The sequence below is a fragment of the Erythrolamprus reginae genome, chromosome Z (genome assembly GCF_031021105.1).
Source record: "Erythrolamprus reginae isolate rEryReg1 chromosome Z, rEryReg1.hap1, whole genome shotgun sequence".
NCBI lineage: Eukaryota > Metazoa > Chordata > Lepidosauria > Squamata > Dipsadidae > Erythrolamprus > Erythrolamprus reginae.
Window position 1 is genome coordinate 75,778,816 of NC_091963.1, and position 22,296 is coordinate 75,801,111.

At 47.2% G+C, this 22,296-nt stretch overlaps 1 protein-coding gene across 1 annotated transcript in view; it reads left to right on the forward strand.

Annotated features, from left to right (window-relative positions):
• Positions 1-367: 367 nt before the first annotated feature.
• Positions 368-22,296, forward strand: part of DNAJC13 (DnaJ heat shock protein family (Hsp40) member C13) — a 179,415-nt gene continuing 157,486 nt past the window's right edge. Inside the window, exons 1-3 of the mRNA XM_070726342.1 lie at positions 368-420; positions 6,325-6,420; positions 6,579-6,722. Coding sequence (XP_070582443.1) covers positions 6,388-6,420; positions 6,579-6,722 — 177 coding nt within the window. The 5' untranslated portion in view covers positions 368-420; positions 6,325-6,387. The remainder of the gene's footprint in view (positions 421-6,324; positions 6,421-6,578; positions 6,723-22,296) is intronic.

Consider the following 22,296-nt stretch of genomic DNA (forward strand, 5'->3'; position numbering starts at 1 on the left):
GAAAGCAGTACCTCATGAGTGAGCACAACAGGAAGGGTGATGTCTTCCTTGCCCCACCCTCTTTTCAGCTAAGGAAGGGCGGGAAGAAAAGCACCCTTTTGGTCACTGGTGGTATAGGGAGATTGTATTCTGTCTGGGTCACTCCGGAAGCTATAACCAACCCAAAAAGATAAGCCAGACACACCGTAAAATTCAAATACAGTTTTATAATGTTCAAGGAAAATGAAGCTAACAGAAAATGTCCTTACAAAGCAGGAAAACACTGGAACTCCAAATATATACACGAAGGTAATTGTTCGTGCATCAATATAGGATTCTTGCTGCCAAGACAAGGCTGTAGATAACAGACCTACACCTCCCACGGTTCTTCAAGACTGCTGGGCCACAAGCCAGGAACAGAGACGCCGAGAAACAACGCAGGTTACAGGAACTCCAAACTGATAACACTCCACATGGCTTCAATAGCTTGCCTGCCTTATAAACCCTTCCCTGCTAATGAGGACCACACCCAAGCCCTGGTGTTCCTTATTCAATGCTGATAATATTTCCTTAATTGCTCCTTCCTTTGATCTAAACGTCTCTGTCGCATGTCAATGACAGCTTGTGCCTCGTCACCTAATGACTCCAAGCTACTGGCAGGGGAGAGCCCCTCCCCGGGGCTCCCATGCTGTTCTTCCTCGTCACATTCCTGACTGGACCCTCCCCCGTCCGACTGCTCAGCCCCCTCCTCTTCGCTGTCAGCCTCCTCCGGGCATGGAGCCAGCAGAGACGCAGCTGGCCTTTGATCTGCCTCAGGCTGAACCACAACAGATTGGCAGTGGGAAAATGGAGGAGCCATGTCGCTTAATGGTAAAGGTGCCGAAATAGTAGAGTCAGATTTCCAAACACACCTTTGCTTCCCCAATTTCAGAGAAAACAGAATTTTGGCCAAGAAGGTGACATTTCTGAATATCTCAGACTACGGGGACATCTCTTACTCCCCCAGAACAATGCCTTTCTCTTTTTCCTAGCAACCATCTTTCAAGCTATGCAGTTTAGGACAGTTTACGGAAAGTGCGTGTGGGGAATATTTGCTTGTATTTTGTGTGTGTGATTGTTTGAAATCAGGACAAGGGGGAAATCCCTATAGGAGGCAGTGGGTAGATTGGTTGCTCGCTTTTAAGCCACTGCAGCTGGAGAACAGAGCAAAAGAGAGAAAGGAGGGAAAATATCTCTTCAGGGAGTGGAGCAGAATTAAAGTGAAATGTTGCTGCTAAGATAGGGAAGGTTTGTTCCTTCCTCCCTCCACAGATTTTTCAGGCTGCTGTGGCCCTTGTGGTGGAGTGGGATGTGTTGGTCCACTCAGCCCACGCAAAGAATGGAAGGGAGGCAATGGTGGTGACAGGACATCCCATACTCACTGTCTCCTGCACTCCCAAAATAATCTCCCCCTCATAATAAGGCCAAGGCCATCTTTCAGGGATCCAAAGAAAATAAGACCTGTCTTCTTTTTTGGGAAATACAGTGGTACCTCAAGATACGAACCCCTCGTCTTATGAACAACCCGAGATACGAACCCGGGGTTCAGAAAATTTTTGCCTCTTCTTACGAACTTTTTTCGTCTTACGAACGCCAAACCCGAACTTCCGGGTTCGGCGTTCGAGAGGCTGCTGGGAAGCCCCCCGGCTGTTTTAAAAGGTGACAGCCGGGCGGCAGGGCTTCCCAGTGGCCTCCCGGACGCCGTTCAGCAAAAGTTCGGGTTCGGGAGGCCGCTGGGAAGCCGCACTATGACAGGCAGGGGAAGCGGCGTGGAGCAATGGGAAGCTGAAGCCGCCGGCGGTTTGAGCCTCCTTTTGCCCCACGCTGCTTTGCCCTGCCTGTTGTCCTGGGTGAAGTGCTGGGGGGAGGGAGTCAGGAAGGTCCTCCTGCTCCCCCCCCAGCCAGGGCGGAGCAGTGTGGAGCAAAGGGAGGCTGAAACCGCAGGCGGCTTCAGCTTCCCATTGCTCCCCGGGCGGCGGCAGACCGCCTTTGTATTTTTGGCTGGGTGGGGAAGCAGGAGGCACAGGATCGGGTTGGTGGGGGGCGGGGGGCGAGGCAGCAGGTCAGCATCCTGGGCGGGCGGGCGGCGGGCGAGCGGCGCGGAAGCCGGCGGCTGTGGCAGCTGCTGCAAGAGGCTTCCTCGCCCGCCGCCCGCCCAGGATGCTGACCTGCTGCCTCGCAGGGAAGCCGGGCAAGAGCGATCTTCTGCCGGCCATGGGCGAGGGGCAGGGAAGCCTCTTGCAGCAGCTGCTACAGCGGAGACATTTGGGTTTTTGGCTGGGGGAGGAGGCAGGAGGTCCGGCCACCCCACCCCTTCACCTTCCCCCCCAGCCAAAAACCCAAAGGTCCCCACCACAGCACCCGCTGCAGCCAAAAAGGCAAAGCCAGGCAGTTCCCCAGCCGCCGAAGGAGGCTTAACACCGCCCCTCTGTCCCACCCATCGCCCGTATCCAGCAGAAGCTGCCACCCGAGCGCTCTTGCCCAGCGGGAGGCGAAGCACTGATGTGGGGGGGCTGTCGGGACACCCCCCACCCCAGCACTTTGAATCCCGCCGGCCAAGAGCACTCGGGCAGCAACTTCTGCCAGACACGGGCAATGAGCGGGACAGAAGGGCGGGGAGAATCAGGAGGCTCCTTTGGCGGCTGGGGGCTGCCTGGCTTTGTGATTTTGGCTGGGGGGGGAGAGAGAGTTAGGAATGTCCTACTTCCCCCCCCCCCCAGGCAAAAACTCAAAGCCTGTCTCCGGCCGCACAGTTTAGCCAGGAGAGGAGCGGCGAAGGGACTTGGAGGAATGGGAAGTCCAAACCGCCCGGTTTAAGCTTTCGATTCCTCCACGTCACTTCGCCGCTCCTTTTGATGGGGGGGGGAGTTAGGAAGGTCCTACTTCTCCCCCCCAGCAAAAAACTCAAAGCCTGTCTCCTGCCGCACGGTTTAGCCAGGAGAGGAGCGGCGAAGTGACTTGGAGGAATGGAAAGCTGAAACCAGGCGGTTTGGACTTCCCATTCCTCCAAGACACTTCGCCGCTCCTGTCCTAGCTAAACCGTGCGGCAGGAGACAGGCTTTGAGATTTTGGCTGGGGGGGGAGAGGGAGTTAGGAAAGTCCTACTTCCCCCCCAGCCAAAAACTCAAAGCCTGTCTCCAGCCGCACGGTTTAGCCAGGAGAGGAGCGGCGAAGTGACTTGGAGGAATGGGAAGTCCAAACCGCCCGGTTTCAGCTTTCCATTCCTCCACGTCACTTCGCCGCTCCTTTTGACTGGAGGGGGGAGTTAGGAAGGTCCTACTTCTCCCCCCCCAGCCAAAAACTCAAAGCCTGTCTCCTGCCGCATGGTTTAGCCAAGACAGGAGCGGCGAAGTGACTTGGAGGAATGGGAAGTCCAAACCGCCCGGTTTCAGCTTTCCATTCATCCACGTCACTTTGCCGCTCCTGTCCTAGCTAAACTGTGCGGCAGGAGACAGGCTTTGAGTTTTTGGCTGGGGGGGGAGGGAGTTAGGAAAGTCCTACTTCCCCCCCCCCAGCCAAAAACTCAAAGCCTGTCTCCGGCCGCACAGTTTAGCCAGGAGAGGAGCGGCGAAGGGACTTGGAGGAATGGGAAGTCCAAACCGCCCGGTTTAAGCTTTCGATTCCTCCACGTCACTTCGCCGCTCCTTTTGACGGGGGGGGGGGGAGTTAGGAAGGTCCTACTTCTCCCCCCCAGCTAAAAACTCAAAGCCTGTCTCCTGCCGCACAGTTTAGCCAGGACAGGAGCGGCGAAGTGACTTGGAGGAATGGAAAGCTGAAACCGGGCGGTTTAGACTTCCCATTCCTCCAAGACACTTCGCCGCTCCTGTCCTAGCTAAACCGTGTGGCAGGAGACAGGCTTTGAGTTTTTGGCTGGGGGGGGAGAGGGAGTTAGGAAAGTCCTACTCCCCCCCCCAGCCAAAAACTCAAAGCCTGTCTCCAGCCACACGGTTTAGCCAGGAGAGGAGCGGCGAAGTGACTTGGAGGAATGGGAAGTCCAAACCGCTCGGTTTCAGCTTTCCATTCCTCCACGTCACTTCGCCGCTCCTTTTGACTGGAGGGGGGAGTTAGGAAGGTCCTACTTCTCCCCCCCCAGCCAAAAACTCAAAGCCTGTCTCCTGCCGCATGGTTTAGCCAGGACAGGAGCGGCGAAGTGACTTGGAGGAATGGGAAGTCCAAACCGCCCGGTTTCAGCTTTCCATTCATCCACGTCACTTTGCCGCTCCTGTCCTAGCTAAACCGTGCGGCAGGAGACAGGCTTTGAGTTTTTGGCTGGGGGGGAGGGAGTTAGGAAAGTCCTACTTCCCCCCCCCAGCCAAAAACTCAAAGCCTGTCTCCGGCCGCACAGTTTAGCCAGGAGAGGAGCGGCGAAGGGACTTGGAGGAATGGGAAGTCCAAACCGCCCGGTTTAAGCTTTCGATTCCTCCACGTCACTTCGCCGCTCCTTTTGACGGGGGGGGGAGTTAGGAAGGTCCTACTTCTCCCCCCCAGCCAAAAACTCAAAGCCTGTCTCCTGCCGCACAGTTTAGCCAGGACAGGAGCGGCGAAGTGACTTGGAGGAATGGAAAGCTGAAACCAGGCGGTTTGGACTTCCCATTCCTCCAAGACACTTCGCCGCTCCTGTCCTAGCTAAACCGTGTGGCAGGAGACAGGCTTTGAGTTTTTGGCTGGGGGGGGAGAGGGAGTTAGGAAAGTCCTACTTCCCCCCCCAGCCAAAAACTCAAAGCCTGTCTCCAGCCACACGGTTTAGCCAGGAGAGGGGCGGCGAAGTGACTTGGAGGAATGGGAAGTCCAAACCGCCCGGTTTCAGCTTTCCATTCCTCCACGTCACTTCGCCGCTCCTTTTGACTGGAGGGGGGAGTTAGGAAGGTCCTACTTCTCCCCCCCCAGCCAAAAACTCAAAGCCTGTCTCCTGCCGCATGGTTTAGCCAGGACAGGAGCGGCGAAGTGACTTGGAGGAATGGGAAGTCCAAACCGCCCGGTTTCAGCTTTCCATTCATCCACGTCACTTTGCCGCTCCTGTCCTAGCTAAACCGTGCGGCAGGAGACAGGCTTTGAGTTTTTGGCTGGGGGGGGAGGGAGTTAGGAAAGTCCTACTTCCCCCCCCCAGCCAAAAACTCAAAGCCTGTCTCCTGCCGCACGGTTTAGCCAGGAGAGGAGCGGCGAAGTGACTTGGAGGAATGGGAAGTCCAAACCGCCGGGTTTCAGCTTTTGATTCCTCCACGTCAGTTCACCGCTCCTTTTGGCTGGGAGGGGGGAGTTAGGAAGTTCCTACTTCTCTCCCCCCCCCCAGCCAAAAACTCAAAGCCTGTCTCCTGCCGCATGGTTTAGCCAGGACAGGAGCAGCGAAGTGACTTGGAGGAATGGGAAGTCCAAACCGCCCGGTTTCAGCTTTCCATTCCTCCACGTCACTTCGCCGCTCCTGTCCTGGCTAAACCGTGTGGCAGAAGACAGGCTTTGAGTTTTTGGCTGGGGAGGGAGGGAGTTAGGAAGGTCCTACTTCTCCCCCCCCAGCCAAAAACTCAAAGCCTGTCTCCTGCCGCATGGTTTAGCCAGGACAGGAGCGGCGAAGTGACTTGGAGGAATGGGAAGTCCAAACCGCCCGGTTTCAGCTTTCCATTCCTCCACGTCACTTCGCCGCTCCTTTTGGCTGGGGGGGGGAGTTAGGAAGGTCCTACTTCTCCCCCCCCCCAGCCAAAAACTCAAAGCCTGTCTCCTGCCGCATGGTTTAGCCAGGGCAGGAGCGGCGAAGTGACTTGGAGGAATGGGAAGTCCAAACCGCCCGGTTTGAGCTTCCCATTCCTCCAAGTCACTTCGCCGGGTTCGGGAGGCTGCTGGGAAGCCCCCCCCCCCGGCTGTTTTAAAAGGTGACAGCCGGGCGGCAGCGTTTTTTTGCGGGTTTTTTTTGTTGTTGCACGGATTAATTGACTTTACATTGTTTCCTATGGGAAACAATGTTTCGTCTTACGAACCTTTCGTCTTACGAACCTCCCCCTGGAACCAATTAGGTTCGTATCTTGAGGTACCACTGTACATTATACACATGAAAATCCCTGCCTATGGAGCAACATTTCATGATAGTCATTACTCTGTGATGTATGGAAAATGAGATAACTTAATAAAATGGCACTAAAAGATCTGATTAAAAATAACAGTTGAATAAAGTAAAGATGCAAATTACGTGTGTCAAATAGTAATTGATGTTCAAATTTATAGAAAATTATAATACATCTTGAATTAATATAATAATGCAATCATATAATTGCATTTGATGCTTTTTGTTCATCATTTGTATGTATGTGGCTTTAGCCATCAGGTTTACTTGCTTACTTGGACAGTAATGACCCTGTTCCGGAAAAGGACTGGGATCGGATGCATATTAGGGATAACTTAAAAATTGCAAATGTAAGTATGAAATTTTCTTTTTGAATTGTTTTACTATACACCCGATTTAAAATATCATGGCTTAAGTGAAGGTAAAAAATGATTTAGTTCAATTTTTATTCTGTGGATAATTGATTTCTATAAATTAATTTTGGTGATTGATGAACTTTCCTCAATAGGATCAGTTTGGGAAGTTTAATAAAGTGCCAGAATGGCAACGACTTGCAGGAAAAGCCGCTAAAGGGGTTGAAAAATTTGCTAAAGAGAAGGTGGATTTGGTTTTGATGCACTGGCGAGACAAAATGGGAATAGCACAAAAAGAGGTATATAATATTTTTGGTATTCGTGTTAATAGGATTTCTTTACATTTCATTTGTTTGTCTAGATGTGTTTGATTGTGTTGATTTTATAGATGACTCTGAATGTATTATCAGTATATTCTTATCTACAGAAAAATTGAAGATATTAAGAAGAAACTATCAACCCTAATATTTTCTTGAAACTGAGGAATTGGTATTTAAGATTAAGATATAAGTTTAAGGAAACACCTTTATAATTTGATTACTTAATACACTGTATACAGTATTTAGGTGTATGAAAATATCTCTCTGTATGACAAATTCTCAATTTGTCTTTGAATTTGCTTTTGCTTACTTATGTATTTATGTACCTTTTGATGCATATAATTGTTTATGGCTTTTTACATTACATAGTTATGATCTAATTTATACTCTGTTCTTAGCCATAGTCTGATTTATGTTTTGGCCGAATAGTCTGTAAGCAAACCATGGTTTTCTTCTGAAGAGGGAGTTGTGCAAGATGCTAATATAAAAACAAACCAACTTTGATATGGATTAGTGTGCTAAATATGTGAAGTTTGATTTTGACAGGAATAGATAGAAGCATTGTAAGTACCATATTTTTGGAGTACAAGGCGCACTGGAGTATAAGTCTTTGGAGAGGAGTCTTCAGAGAGGGGCGGCTTACAAATGTAATATAATAATAATAATAATAACAACAACAACAACAACAACAGACAACAACAACACATCTAGATTTTAGAGATAGTAATATATCATTTAATAAAATACCAGTGTAGCAGAATACTTTTTACAATCATGTAAACTTCAAACTTGACAGCTTTAAACTTGTGGGCTTCAACTCCTAGAATTCCTTCTTTTTTTTGGGGGGGGGGGATAATTTTTTTTATTTTTTTTCCTACACCTTACAGAAATACAAATTCACATACCTTTAAATTAGAATAGTATCAATTGCCAAATTCTTAATCAAAATTTTAAATTATTTTTCTGTGTTTTTTTGGTATACATTATTCATCTTGTGCTACCTCCTTTTCTAATTTTGTCATCCGGATTTCAAAGATAGTTTTCTGTTCTCATTCGGGTTCAAAGTGCTATTAGCTATCAAAATTTATCTTGGCTATTTGCTTTTTTCTACTAAAACTATGCCATAGTGCTTCAGTCCATTTCTTATATTCTTATTTATCTCATTCATGTTTTTTAAACCCTCATTTTATTATGACTGCCCTTGATATTGGTTCATATCATGCCTTTGATCTAATTATAACAATAGCAATACAGGGAGAGGAAAGGTTATTATTAAGAATTTAAATTATATTATCTTCTTTCTGTGCTTAAACATTATATCATTCCTTTCTTTTTTAAGATAAAGATTTTTTTTATTTTTCTCTCCAATCACATGTACAGAAAAAAAGAAAATACAATTAATTTTAAGTTATATTAAAATATATCATTTTTACAATTTCGGTATCAATAGTTTAACCAATGCTACCTCCTTAACATTTGACATCTGAACAAAAATAATTACTCCAATTTCTTATATAATAACAAAAAGACTGTTAGCCAATATACATTTTAGGCTGTTCCTATTCTTAATCACATCTAATTAATTAGACCATAATGCTTCAATTTTCTCAAAATCTCCTCCATATCAGTTTTCATGTATATTTTAAACCATCTTCCATAATAGCTGCTCTTTAAAATGAAAGAAAAGAAGAAAACATTAATAATAATAATAATAATAATAATAATAATAATAATAATAATAATAATAATAATTTTTTAGATTTTTATGCCACCCCTCTCCGAAGACTAAAAAAGGAGCAAAAAGTTCTAATTACCTCCAACGGTATTTAAATTAAATCCAACCCTTGCTAAAAGATAGTTAAAAATATATATGGGGGGGGGGGGCAAAAGAGAAATCCACCAAATAGTATGTCCCAAATATCACCAAATTAGTAAACCAAATTTAAAAAGCTAATTAAAAATAATTCCTTTTAATAGGTAAAAATAAAAAATAAGAATTAAAGAAAAATTTTAAAATTAACAAGGAAAGAAAATGAAAGAAAAAATAAAGAGGAAGAACAAAAACAACACTGAATACTCCATATACTAATCATACCCTACTCTAGTTGTAACACTTTCAATCCATAACACTTTCAATCCAATCATACATTATTCTAGAAAAAAAAGTCACTGTAAATTCAGTGGAATCATCTTCCCTACTCTAATTATAACACCATCAATAGAACCATCATACCCTATTCTAAAAAAAAGTCACTGTAAACCCAGTGGAATCATCTGCCCTACTCTAATTATAACACTTTCAATCCAATAGAATCATCATACCCCATACTAAAAAGAGAGAAAAAAATCATTAAATTAAATTTAATAGTCATATTCCAGATTAAAAATATAATCAATATTTCTAATTATTATTATTCCCTTTTCTTTAACAAATAGGTTTCAACAAATATCATTAAAATGTTTTCTATTTCCATGCTTTTTCTTCTTACATTCTATATCATAATTCATCTATTTATATAATTCCATAATCTTTGTTTATTCCTAGTAAAAACCTTTTAGCTATAACATTTGTTCTTACTGTTATTTTCTTTTCCCTTCTTCTTCACCATCCCTCTCCTCCAAATATTTAAACCAATAACAATATTAACCAAATTAATCATTAATCACTCCGCCCCTCTCCATATCATTCCTTTCATTTTACAAATACATCATTTCTAATTTAGCAAATCATAATTATAGTGCAACATATTTTTCTATTTATGTTTCACTTAAAGTATCTTTCATAATCAATCCCAGTACAATAATAATTTTCCCTAATCTATATATTTTTCACTGTCGTTCCCAGTGTAATAACCTTCCCTTATCTATATATTTTCCCTAATCTATGCATCTTCCCTATTCTATATATATATCTTCCACTGTCAAATTCAGTGTAATAATCTTCCCTAATCTACTTAATTTCACCGTCATTCTCCAATGCACTCGCAAGGAGAGTCCAATGTGGGTAATTCTGATTGGTAGGGACTGAGTTTAATTTAAATATTAGGAAGGTACCGCCCCCTGGTTCCTCAGTCAAAAAAACTCAGTTGCAGTACCCAGGGACTTAGAGTTTTTTCCTCTTAAGCATTCTATTGCCTTAAATGAAATTTTAATGTATTAAATAACTTTTTTGTTCTTTCTCCTTATTAACAGGTAAGAAGAGTCTTCATATTAACTTACTTTAGAGCAGTATAGGGGGGACACTCTCCGGGGGTCTCACCCTCTCGGCTGCAGCTCCTCCCCCTATAGACCCTCAATCAGCCATAACGCTACTTCTTCTATTATATAAAAAATTTATCTGAAAAGGGAGTGAGCCACCGGGTTGCTCATCTCCGCGGTCTCCCTGGTTGTTTAAAAGAGCGGTTGACTTCGGAGAGCTCCACCCCCTCCGAGGAACATACCCAATCTGTTGGCTGGCGAGGACTCGAGCCGCATTCAACAGCTACATGTGGAGATTGCTGGCCATTCATGAGGAGGAAGATCGTGGCATTAATTCCAAAAACAAAAAGGAAGAAACTTAGTATTTAGTGGGGCCTCAGATCGGGCGAGAAGCCTAAGCAGTGCCTCAGCCTGTCACGGTTGTTATGGAAACCGGGACAAGGCACAATGGCCGCCATTTTGAAATGGGGCGGAGATACCAGGGTCACCATGGCGACGGTTACGGTCGCCATTTTGGGCAACTAAGGAGTTTTATTTAACCAATGAGTTGCTGGTTGAGCCTTAGCAACACGCATGCCCAGTAAGCCCTTACCTGTCATTTTGCCTGCTCGAGCAAAGAGACAGAGTATGAGGCGATAAATTTACGGTTGATCTTCAAATGTGAGTTAAAAGGTGGATAATTATGGCAGAGCCAACAGTCCTCGGGGTAGATGGGTCTGTTACACCTAAACCCAGTACCCCAAAAGAGAAGACCCAATCAGAGAAGGGAAAAGCCAAATCCTCTCAGACTTCCTCAGAGAAGCTGAGAAGAGAATAAAAGCACTAAAAAAGCAATTGGAAGCAACCCAAAGACAGTTACTGCCCACGGTTGTCACAAATGCAGGAACCATTATCCAACCGGTCTCCCCCTTAATCAATTTAGGGGTAGTAGGCTCAGCAACGGAGAGGGACTGGTCCCTTGAGAGGACTATACAACAACCTACAGTCTTTGAAGCTGAGCCACTTAAACAGACACCAGTTTGGCCCTCCTATCCACCAACTACTCAGATGGCCCACCATCACAGTGTTGACAGTTGCCAGCTGCAACATGCACGACTTCTGCTACAGGATTTCATGATACACAAGACACATGGCAGAATATGCCCCCAGCATTGCAAGATCTCATAGCCAATGCTTACTCACAGGGCATAGCAACAGGGGTTCAATATTATACCCCATCAGTAACTCCAAGATTCAGGGATCCTTGGGTTGGCCCAACACCTCAATCCATATCAGGATCAATGGATGAGAAGGTTCCTTCCAGAGAGGAGGACAGTGACAACGATTTGTCAGGGGATGAGCACCCTCCAGAACCTCCTGCTGTTATAGGCCTATTCAAGCCATCACTATTCCGTGTACTACTGAATAAGGCTAAGTTGACCATAGAGCAAGCAGGTGAGGGTAAACAAGCTGCAACTTCGACAGCCACAGTGACAACCGGTGTCTTGTTTGCAGTACCAAAGAAGGAAACAGAACATATTCCTTCTTCTGAACTCTTTTTAGAAAATATAAAACAGCCATGGGAGAACCCAACAGCTGCCCCAGGCCCATCATTAGTAGAACGTAAATTTTATACCTTTGAGGAGGATATGGAGAAATTGCTGATTTCCCCAATGATAGACAAACCAATAGCAAGCCTGGTGTCTAGTGCCCTGGTGCCTTCAACCGTTTCAGACGGACTTAAAGCTGAAGATAAAAGGGCAGAGAATGTTGTGCGTAAAACGTATCAAATGGCAGCATGGGCTCTACGAGCGGCTTCAGCGGCCTCATTTTTTAATCGAGCCACTATGTTATGGATTCAGGAAATGCAATCCAGACTGAATCCAGAGGATAGCAGGCTTCACCAGGATCTTAACAAACTTGGTGGCCACTGAATTTTCTGCAGATGCCACTGTGAGTGCAGTGAAATTTGCGTCCAGAGCAATGGCTTCTTCGGTCTCTTTCCACAGATTAATATGGCTGCGTAGTTGGCAGGCCGATGTCAAATCCAAGTGGAACTTGGCAACTTCTACCTTTCATGGAGAAAAACTATTTGGGGAATCCCTAGAAGGAGTACTTGTACAAGATAGAGATAAAAAGAAAGTAATGCCAAGAACAAACAGAAGAACCGAAAGACGTTTCAACCCTTTCGGTCCGAGCCTTCCTCGGCAGTCACCCAAGGTTTGAGGCCATTTTTTCAGGGCTCCTTCAATCAGGGAACTTTCCATTCAGACAGAATGTACTTTGGAGATCGCAACAGATCTTTTCAACAAGGACGTCGCCCCTTCAGAGGATCGAACCCCAGAGGGTTCAAACGTAACAAATGACTTCGCTCGTATCTGCCCACTTGGGGGCAGACTACAGAATTTCACAGGTGTCTGGGAAACCACGTCCTCAGATGCCAGGGCAATTGCTACAGTGTCTCAGGGCTTGCGCATCAAATTTTTTCATCTTCCCCCGAACCATTTTCTATCTTGTCCCACAGTGACCGACCCACAAAAGAAAACACTGTTATATCAGGAGGTGGCTCACCTGCTACAAATAGAAGCGATCGAGGAGGTTCCCTTGCTCCAAAAAGGCAAAGGGTTTTATTCAGTAGTATTTATAGTTCCCAAGGCCTCCGGGGGATGCCGCCTGATTCTAAATCTGCGTCAATTGAATCTCTACATGCTGCACAGGAGATTCAAGACGCATTTGCTTCGTACTATTCTTTCAGCCATACGACATAAGGACTTCCTTACGTCAATAGACCTGAAGGAAGCTTACCTTCATGTGCCTATCCATCCTGGGCACAGACAGTTTCTACGATTCTACCTAGACGGAACACATTTCCAATTCAAAGCAATGCCGTTTGGCCTAACTTCGGCACCAAGAACCTTTATAAAATTAATGGACATTCTCACGGCAAGCAGGCACAGGTCGTTGCACCTAATGGCGTATTTCGATGACATAATAGTATTATCCAAATCCACAACACAGGCAAGTCGAGATGTATGCTCAACCATAAGGACTGTTCAGTCTAACAGTTTCATAATCAATTGGGAGAAGAGTCATTTGACCCCAACAACATGCATATCGCACCTCAGGACGGTCATTGACACCGAGGCATGTATGGTTTTTCTATCCCAGGGCAGACAGACAAATATTCTAAACTTGCTAGAGGTGCTGGGAAGTCAAAAGAAACCTTCTCTAGCCTTTCTCTCAAAGGTGTTAGGCACCCTGGTATCCTGTATATACATCATACCTTGGACTCGGCACCATCTTCGGCCACTCCAATGGCTGCTTCTACCTTTTCAAAGATTAAAATCCAGCCACACTCAAAGAAGGGTGTCTCTCAGCTCAAACCTCAGGAAATCCTTACAATGGTGGGTATCTCCAGTGATCCAACAAGGGTCGTCATTCCGGAACTCAGTTCCTCTGATGATAACAACCGATGCCAGCTTGACTGGATGGGGAGCCCATCTTTCATCCCACATGGCACAGGGCCTTTGGGGACCTCAGGATTTGCAGGAAGTGAATATCAACTTCCTGGAACTGAAAGCAGTTTCATTAGCCCTTCTCAGTTTTGCTCACCTGATAAGGGAACAGCACGTTTTTATATGGACAGACAATGTGGCCACATGAGCCCACATCAATCACCGGGGGGAACGAGATCCGGGAGATTGATGCGGGAGTCAGAGTCATTGTTCCGTTGGTCAGAGTCCAATCTAGCCTCACTCACGGCGGATCATATTTCAGGACCGGAAAATATCTGGGCAGACAGGCTAAGCCGCAAGACATTGGACCCAGCGGAATGGCGCCTTGCACCCAGATTATTTCAGGAAGTATGCAATCCGTTTGGTACCCCAGTGATAGACCTTTTTGCCACTTGCGAGAACATGCAACTTCCCCGATTCTTCTCCCGCTACCCTTCTCCGGGAGCGGAGGGAATAGATGGCTTATACCAGCCATGGCCACTAGGACTACTTTACGCATTCCCACCAATGCGTGTCATCCAAAGAGTGATACGAAAAATCTTACAGGAACAGGCTGAAATATTAATAGCCCCATATTGGCCTCGCCGGGCTTGGTTCGGGGAACTGAAGGATCTCTCTATCTCCCCGTACTGGAGGTTTCCAGATCACCTGGTTTCCCTCAACCAAGGGGACATCCTTCATCTGGACCCCCAGTGGTGACAACTAACCGTGTGGCACTTGAGGGGGATCACCTAAAGCGCCAACATCTACCAGACACAGTCATTGCTACCATTCAAGCCGCACGCGGACCATCTACTAGGAGAATTTATCAGGCCACACGGTCAGCGTTCTGTGATTTTTGCAGACTGCTGGAAGTAGATCCTCAGTCGGCAGCACCAGAAATTGTGCTAATCTTTCTCCAAAAAGGACTGGACAAAGGCCTTGCATCGAATACTTTGCGAAGACATGTAGCAGCATTGTCTACAATATTAGTTCAAGTTCACTACCGCCCCCTGACGCGGCACCCATGGATTAAAGGTTTCTTGCGAGGGGCATCCAATATCCGACCACCGACAGTCCACAAATATCCATCTTGGGACTTGTCCTTAGTTTTAGGAGCTTTAACAGGCCCTCCATTCGAACCAATTTGAATGATTTCCTTACATTTCCTATTGATAAAAACCGCGTTCTTGGTGGCAATCACCTCAGCCAGTCGCGTGTCTGAAATTTCAGCCTTGTGTCAATTCCACCCAGACAGAGTCGTATTAAGACTTGATCCGGCTTTTGTGCCAAAAGTAAATTCCTGGTACCACAGAGCCCAGGAGGTGATTTTGCCAGACTTTTGCACTCACGGTACTCACCCCTCAGAGCTGAGGTGGCACAAGCTCGATGTGAGACAAGCTTTGAAAATCTATGTATGTAGAACACAATCCTTCAGAACATCCGAAGCGTTATTTGTGTCTTTTTCATCGCAAGCCATGGGCGTCAAGGTTTCATCACAAACCATCAGTCGATGGATCCGCAACTGCATTTCAGAAGCATAAAAAGCAGAGGATCCACAGATTCCGCCAGAAATAACAGGACATTCTATGCGGAGCGCCAGCACATCAGCGGCGTGGGCTACAAAAGCATTGCTCGAGGACATCTGTAGAGCGGCCACGTGGGCGGCTCCATCAACATTCATTAAACATTACCGTATTGACTCATTCGCTTCCTCGGAAGCAGCCTTTGGGAGGCGAGTGTTACAAAGGATGTGTTCGACTCCAGCACCCCTGGTCCAGCCTTCTCCCTCCCTCTAATTAGAAGGTATATCCCATATTGGACTCTCCTTGCGAGTGCATTGGAGAAGAACCGTTGAACTTACCTGAACGGTTTTCTCTATGCACCGCAAGGAGAGTCCCAACCCCCCCTTACTTTGGACCAGGATCACTGGACCTTTATATAGTTGATGAGTTTAACGTTATCTTGTTATTCAATAAAATGGGTTTATGGTTTACTGCTCCTTTGTTTTCTTTTTTGACTGAGGGGCCAGGGGGCGGTACCTTCCTAATATTTAAATTAAACTCAGTCCCTACCAATCAGACTAGAGAATTACCCACATTGGACTCTTCTTGCGGTGCATTGAGAAGACCGTTCAGGTAAGTTCAACGGTTCTTCCCAGTGTAATACTCTTCCTTACTCTATCTATCTTTCACTAACATACCCAATATAATAATAATCCCTAATCTGATTTTCACAAATCATCTCAGTGAAATAATCTTTTATCTATTTGTTTTCACCATACTGTATTTCTGAAAATAATGATCTTCTAGTCAGTTGAAATCCCAGATACTTCCCAAAAAATATTAATCATAATCAGTACTATTTATTTTTCCGACATAGATAATCATAACTTTATTATATCCCTTTTCCCTTTCCCCATGTTTTTCTTTACCATTGTAATTCACATAATAATCTTATAATTCAGATAATCAATACGTTCAAAATTATCTCTATAAATCCATTTAAGAACCTTATACAGTTATAAAATTATCATTATCTAAGTCCCCTTTCTCAATTCAATTTCTGTGCTGCAAATAAAATCTGTAATATCCACATGTTTCTGCAGTTCTATAAAATAATTCTTGTAGAACAATAGAAATTTTCCTCTTCAAGATGTTGTAGCCTCCAGATGGAAATAATTAAGAAAATTCAGTCACAATCAGCATAGATAAGGTGTTCCCAGAATCAAGGTTGAAAAACAAATTGTACGTCCAACAAATCTTCTCCTGTCTTCTCCTCCAACCTGCATGTAGCAATCTTATTAATTCCACAAAAAATATTTTAAACTTATTTATATAATAAGAACTTAATTTTCTCAGCTGATTAAAACCAATTTGCCAAAGTTCATAAAAATAGTTCAGTAATCCGATAAACAAATTTTAAAATCCTCAATCTTGGGCTTCTCCCATGCCTCTGGAAGGAGAGTCCAGCATGGGTTTAGCTCAAGTCTTATTGGTAGGACTGAGTTTTAAATTAACATAATTACATAATAATTAGGTACCGCCCCCTTGCTGCCCCAAGAAGCCAGTTTTAAAAAACTCAGTCTAGGTTAAGGACATGAGTTTTCTTCCTCTAGGATGAGTATGTTTAAAGTAGTAAATAAATTTGATTGTATTTGAACTTTGTAATTTTTTTCCTTTTCTCTTACACAGATTCGTGTTCGGCTGGGGTCTCTGCCCTCCGCGGGCACCCCCCCTACCTTTCCTCCTTTTGGAGCCTCTTCTCTCCGTGGGTACTGCCCAACGAGGAGCAACTGGGCTGTCAGTCCCTGACCCCCGTGGCCATACTAAGCCCAAAACACCCCAGATGGGGGGGGTCCGCCCCTCCCCATTGACGGGGGTGGCTGGAGAATAAATGCCGCTGCCATGGCCGCGGCCGCCATTACAAGCCGCCTAACAGCTGATCGCTCGATCGCAGGGAGCGGATGACAGCGGCTGGCTTTGCGGGTGCCCGAGAGTCCCTGGGGAGGGATGGCTGCCTGGACTGCACAGCAAGGTTTTCCCCCGGCTCTGATGGCCATGGCGCTCAACTCTGAGGCGGATTCCTCGCGCCCGCCATTTTTTCTGGAACCCGAAGGCGCGAACGTTCTTAATTAACGTTTTAAAAAGGCGCGAACTGGGCAGGTTGCCAGCCTTTGTGGAGGCTCCTATTCTGCCCGGAGACAGACGCTGGGGGTCACGTGGTGTTTTGACAGCCAATTAAGGAACAGCCTAGCTGTCAGATTGCACGCACGTCTCACTTGCGAGTGAGAATTTTGCGGTGTAGGCCAGTGACTGCCCTTGTTGGATTCGCGTTGTGAGTACGCTGCCCCTATAACGATAATGGCTGATCAAATCGAGGCAAGGGAGGAGCAGGCCCAAGCACTTAAGGCACCTCCAAAGGGAAAGGACAAGGCTTCAGGCAAGCCTAAGAGCAAATCCTCCCAATCGGGCTCCTCTCTTCGTGAGGCTGAGAGAAAAATCAAAGCCCTAGAGCAACGTTTGGAGGCGGCCTTGTCCCCCTCCATCCCAGGGGGACTGGCTATAGGTCCCTTTCAACCACTTCCTCCATCAGCTCTCTCACCTGCTGTGTCAATGGGGCTCCAAGGCACTGCAACAGAGAGAGACTGGTCACCTGACAGGCAGGCATCACAATTTCCTCCTCCACCTTTGCCTTCTCCTGCCTCGAGGCCTGAACGGCCTTCATCATCTAATAGTCAGGCTTTGCCACAGGTTGGGTTGCAGACAGCTTATGCTCCCTCATCTACCTTCACGCCAACGGCAGCGGGTCTTAGAGACCACACAGACGCTTGGCAAGCCTTTTCACCAACGTTACAGGACATTATCGCTAATGCTTATACACAAGGCATAGCGGCGGCAACCCAGCGTTCTAATGCCTTCACATCACAGGCTAACCAACCCAGAGATATCTGGTCAGCTCCACCGCCCCCTGCTGGGTTGGGTTCTATGTCTATTGACCATTCCAATTTTGAGGAGGACAGCAACCACGGGAACGGTTTGTCGGACGACGAATTCAGTTTTCCCGAGCAACCAGCAGTGTCCGGCCTATTTAAACCCTCCTTGTTTAGGGTTTTATTGCACAAGGCGAAACAGGCCTTGGATGTGCCGGGATCGGCGACTCCGGTGGAACCAGGAGATGGGCCGTGCACATCGGCGACATTGTGCAAAGAACCCACCAAGGAATCAGACAAGGTTCCTGCGCTGGAAATATTTCTTGAAAACATCAAGCGCCCATGGCAACATCCAGCGGTGGCGCAAGGGCCTTCAAACCTAAAGCGCAGATTTTATACATTCGATGACAACATGGAGAATCTGCTAGAGTTTCCCCCCGTGGACAAACCGGTGGCCACATTGGTCTCCCATGCGGTCGTGCCGTCAGAGACTGCTGATAACTTGAAACCTGATGAGAGGAGGGCGGAGACTCTCCTGAAGAAGACTCACCAGATGGCCGCTTGGGCTCTTCGGGCGGCATCCACTGCCTCGTTTTTCAATCAGGCATCCATCATGTGGATCCAGGAGGTCCAGGCGAGGCTGGGCTCAGACGAGACCCGACTGAGGCAGGACTTAAACAAGCTCCTAGCGGCGGCTGAATTTTCTACAGACGCCACGCTACATGCAGCTAAATTTGCCTCAAGGGCTATGGCGTCAACCATCTCGTCACGGCGCTTACTTTGGCTGAGGAACTGGCAGGTGGATGCCAAATCGAAGTGGACATTGTCCTCGGCTCCCTTTGAGGGCACAAAACTGTTCGGGGAGGCTCTTGAGCCTGTCCTGGTGGAGGATAAGGACAAGAGGAAGGTCCTTCCGAGATCTTACCACCGCCAGGACCGCAGGACTGGCCCGTACTCCCGTCGTCAGCCCTTTCGGTGGGACTCGTGGTCGGCCATGTCACAGCCGGCCAGACCTTACTCCCAGGGTAACTTCTCGATGCCCTATAGAAGTGACAGATCTTACTCCCAAGATCGGGGTAGAGGTTTCTCCCAGACAAGACGGCCCTTCCGGGGATACCAGCAACGGAACCTTCGATGTTCCAAGTGACTGCCGAGACGACACCCCCTTGGGGGGCAAGTTACAGCGGTTCAGCGAGGTCTGGCGGACTACTTCTTCAGACCCCTGGGTGTTGGCAACTATATCTCGGGGACTGCGAATCGAGTTTCTGCACAGTCCTCCGCATCACTTCGTAACTTGTCCTGTACCCAAGGATCCCGCAAAGAGGGCTCTCTTGGAACAGGAGATTTACCACCTCTTGCAGATCCAAGCAATCGAGCCAGTTCCGGACAATCTCAAAGGTACGGGATTTTATTCAAGAGTGTTCCTCGTACCCAAAGCGTCAGGGGGTTGCAGACTCATCTTGAACCTCAAACATTTGAACCAGTATGTTCTTTACCGAAGGTTCAAGATGAGCTCCCTCCATTCCATCCTGGCCTCCGTTCGGGCAGGGGACCTTCTTACCTCAGTCGACTTGAAGGAGGCCTATCTGCACGTCCCCATACACCCGGCCCATCGACAATTTCTCAGATTTTGTCTAAACCACGTCCATTATCAATACAAGGCAATGCCCTTTGGCCTGTCATCGGCCCCGCGTACCTTCACAAAACTCTTGGACGCGCTGATGGCCGATCTATGATCCCAACCAATCTGGATCCTAGCATATTTGGACGACATCCTCCTCCTGTCTACAGACCGCAGGGCGACACACCGGGATTTGCAGACCACTTTGGCCTTACTACAACATCACGGCTTTGCGATCAATGTACCAAAGAGTCACTTGGTCCCTGCAACCAGGCTCATCCACCTGGGTGCAGTAATAGTTTCCCAGAGGGTGTATCTCTCTCCGGAGCGGCAGCTCAACGTTTGCTCACTGGTGAACAGTCTCCAGTGGAAACGGAGGGTTCCATTGTCCTTCCTATCCAAGGTACTGGGAACCCTGGTATCCTGTGTGGACATTGTTCCTTGGGCCCGTTACCATTACCGACTGCTTCAGTGGACTCTACTCCCATTCCAGCGATGGCGTCTAAGCCATACGCATCATCTGATCTCCATGGGACACGAACTACGACTTTCCCTGAGATGGTGGAGATCCCCGGCACTGCCTCAGGGCTCCCCCTTTGGCCAGTTTCGTTATACCATCCTTACCACGGATGCCAGCCTTCTGGGGTGGGGCGCCCATGTCAACTCCCATGTGGCCCAGGGGTTTTGGAAACCCCAGGATCTACACCTGATCAATATCAACTTCCTGGAGTTGCGAGCGGTCCGCTTGGCATTACAGACCTTTTCCACCCTACTAGAAGGACACCACGTTCTCGTACGCACGGACAATGTGGCGACCAGGGCGCATTTAAATCATCAGGGAGGGACGCGGTCTCTCAGACTGATGGAAGAGACGGTTCTTCTTTTCGATTGGGCGGAGATGCATCTTTCCTCCTTACATGCAGAACACATCGCGGGAGAGGACAAAAAACAGGCGGATTGGCTCAGCCGACAAGCGCTGGACCCGACGGAGTGGAGGCTCGATCCCCTTCTGTTTCAAGAGATCGTCCGTCGGTTTGGGGACCCGGTGGTGGATCTGTTCGCCACGCCCCAAAATACCCAACTCCCGAGGTTTTACTCCCGGTTTCCATCCCCGGGAGCCGAGGGGGTCAATGCCCTGCACCTTCCGTGGCCAAAGACCTTACTGTATGCCTTCCCTCCAATTCCACTTATTCCAAAAGTATTAGGGAAGATCCTGATGGAAAAGGCGGAGGTGATCCTGTTAGCACCACATTGGCCTCGAAGACTTGGTTTGTGGACCTCAGGGAACTATCCATCTCCCCACCGTGGAGGATTCCAGACGACCGGATCTCCCTCAGCCAAGGGTTTGTGTATCATCCGGATCCTCAATGGTTCCACCTAACCGCTTGGCACTTGAGGGGGACAGGCTGAGGAGCTGTCACCTTCCCGAGAATGTTATTGCCACAATTCAAGCGGCTCGACGCCCTTCCACCGCTCGAATTTATCAGGCGACATGGGCTGCCTTTACATCCTTCTGTAACAGCAGACACTTACGACCCCAGGACTCTTCAGTTCTTTCTGTTCTGGAGTTTTTACAAACAGGCTTGGAGAAGGGTCTGGCGCCAAACACGTTGAGACGTCAGGTTGCGGCGCTAGCCACCATTATAAAGGGGGACGATGGGGGCTCCTTGACCCATCACCCTTGGATTAAGGACTTCCTCCGGTACGTCGTTTTCCCACATGGGACTTAACTTTGGTCCTTCAGGACCTCACGGGTCCACCATTTGAACCTTTAAGGACAGTTTCATTACGTTACCTTTCTATCAAAACGGCCTTTTTAGTAGCAGTTACCTCGGCCCGGCGGGTATCCGAATTATCTGCACTGTCGGTGAGATCGGATTTGTGTAGGTTCTATCCAGACAGAGTTAGTTTTCGTCTGGATCCCACGTTTATCCCGAAAGTCAACACACACTTTCACAGAGCCCAGGAATTGGTGTTACCAGATTTCTGTACTCGTGGTAATCACCCTTTAGAGCTTAAGTGGCACAAGGTAGACGTACGCAGAGCGTTGAAGCTTTACATCAGGCGTACCAGCACTATACGAAAAACTGAGGCCTTGTTCCTCTCATTTGGTTCCTGTAGACTGGGTCTCAAGGTTTCTTCAAATACCATTAGCCAATGGGTAAGACTCTGTATAGTCGAGGCATACAAGGCGAGTTCAACTAGTCCGCCGTGTGGCATACAGGCTCATTCAACAAGGAGTGCGGCTTCGGCGGCGGCTTGGACGACGCAAGCACCCATTGAAGACATTTGCAGAGCCGCGGCGTGGAGTACACCCACAACCTTTATTCGCCACTACAAGTTAGATGCCTTTGCTTCGGCTGAGGCTGCCTTTGGCAGGCGTGTACTTCAGAAAGTGTGCGGGGAGGCGCAGTCCATGGTTCACCAATCTCCCTCCCTGGAACATTAAATTTGGGTATATCCCATGCTGGACTCTCCTTCCAGAGGCATGGGAGAAGAACCGTTGTACCTACCTGAACGGTCTTCAAACCCTCCCTCTTGAACCATGGGAGTTCTAGTTCTTGTTGTTATTCTTGTTGTTAAATAAATTGTTTGATTATTCTTACCTTCGTTTTTTAAAACTGGCTTCTTGGGGCAGCAAGGGGGCGGTACCTAATTATTATGTAATTATGTTAATTTAAAACTCAGTCCTACCAATAAGACTTGAACTAAACCCATGCTGGACTCTCCTTCCAGGGCATCGAGAAGACCGTTCAGGTAGGTACAATGGTTCTTTTATTGTCCTTACAGAAGTTTTTTGCTATTGTATCCAATTGCAAATTAGCTGCT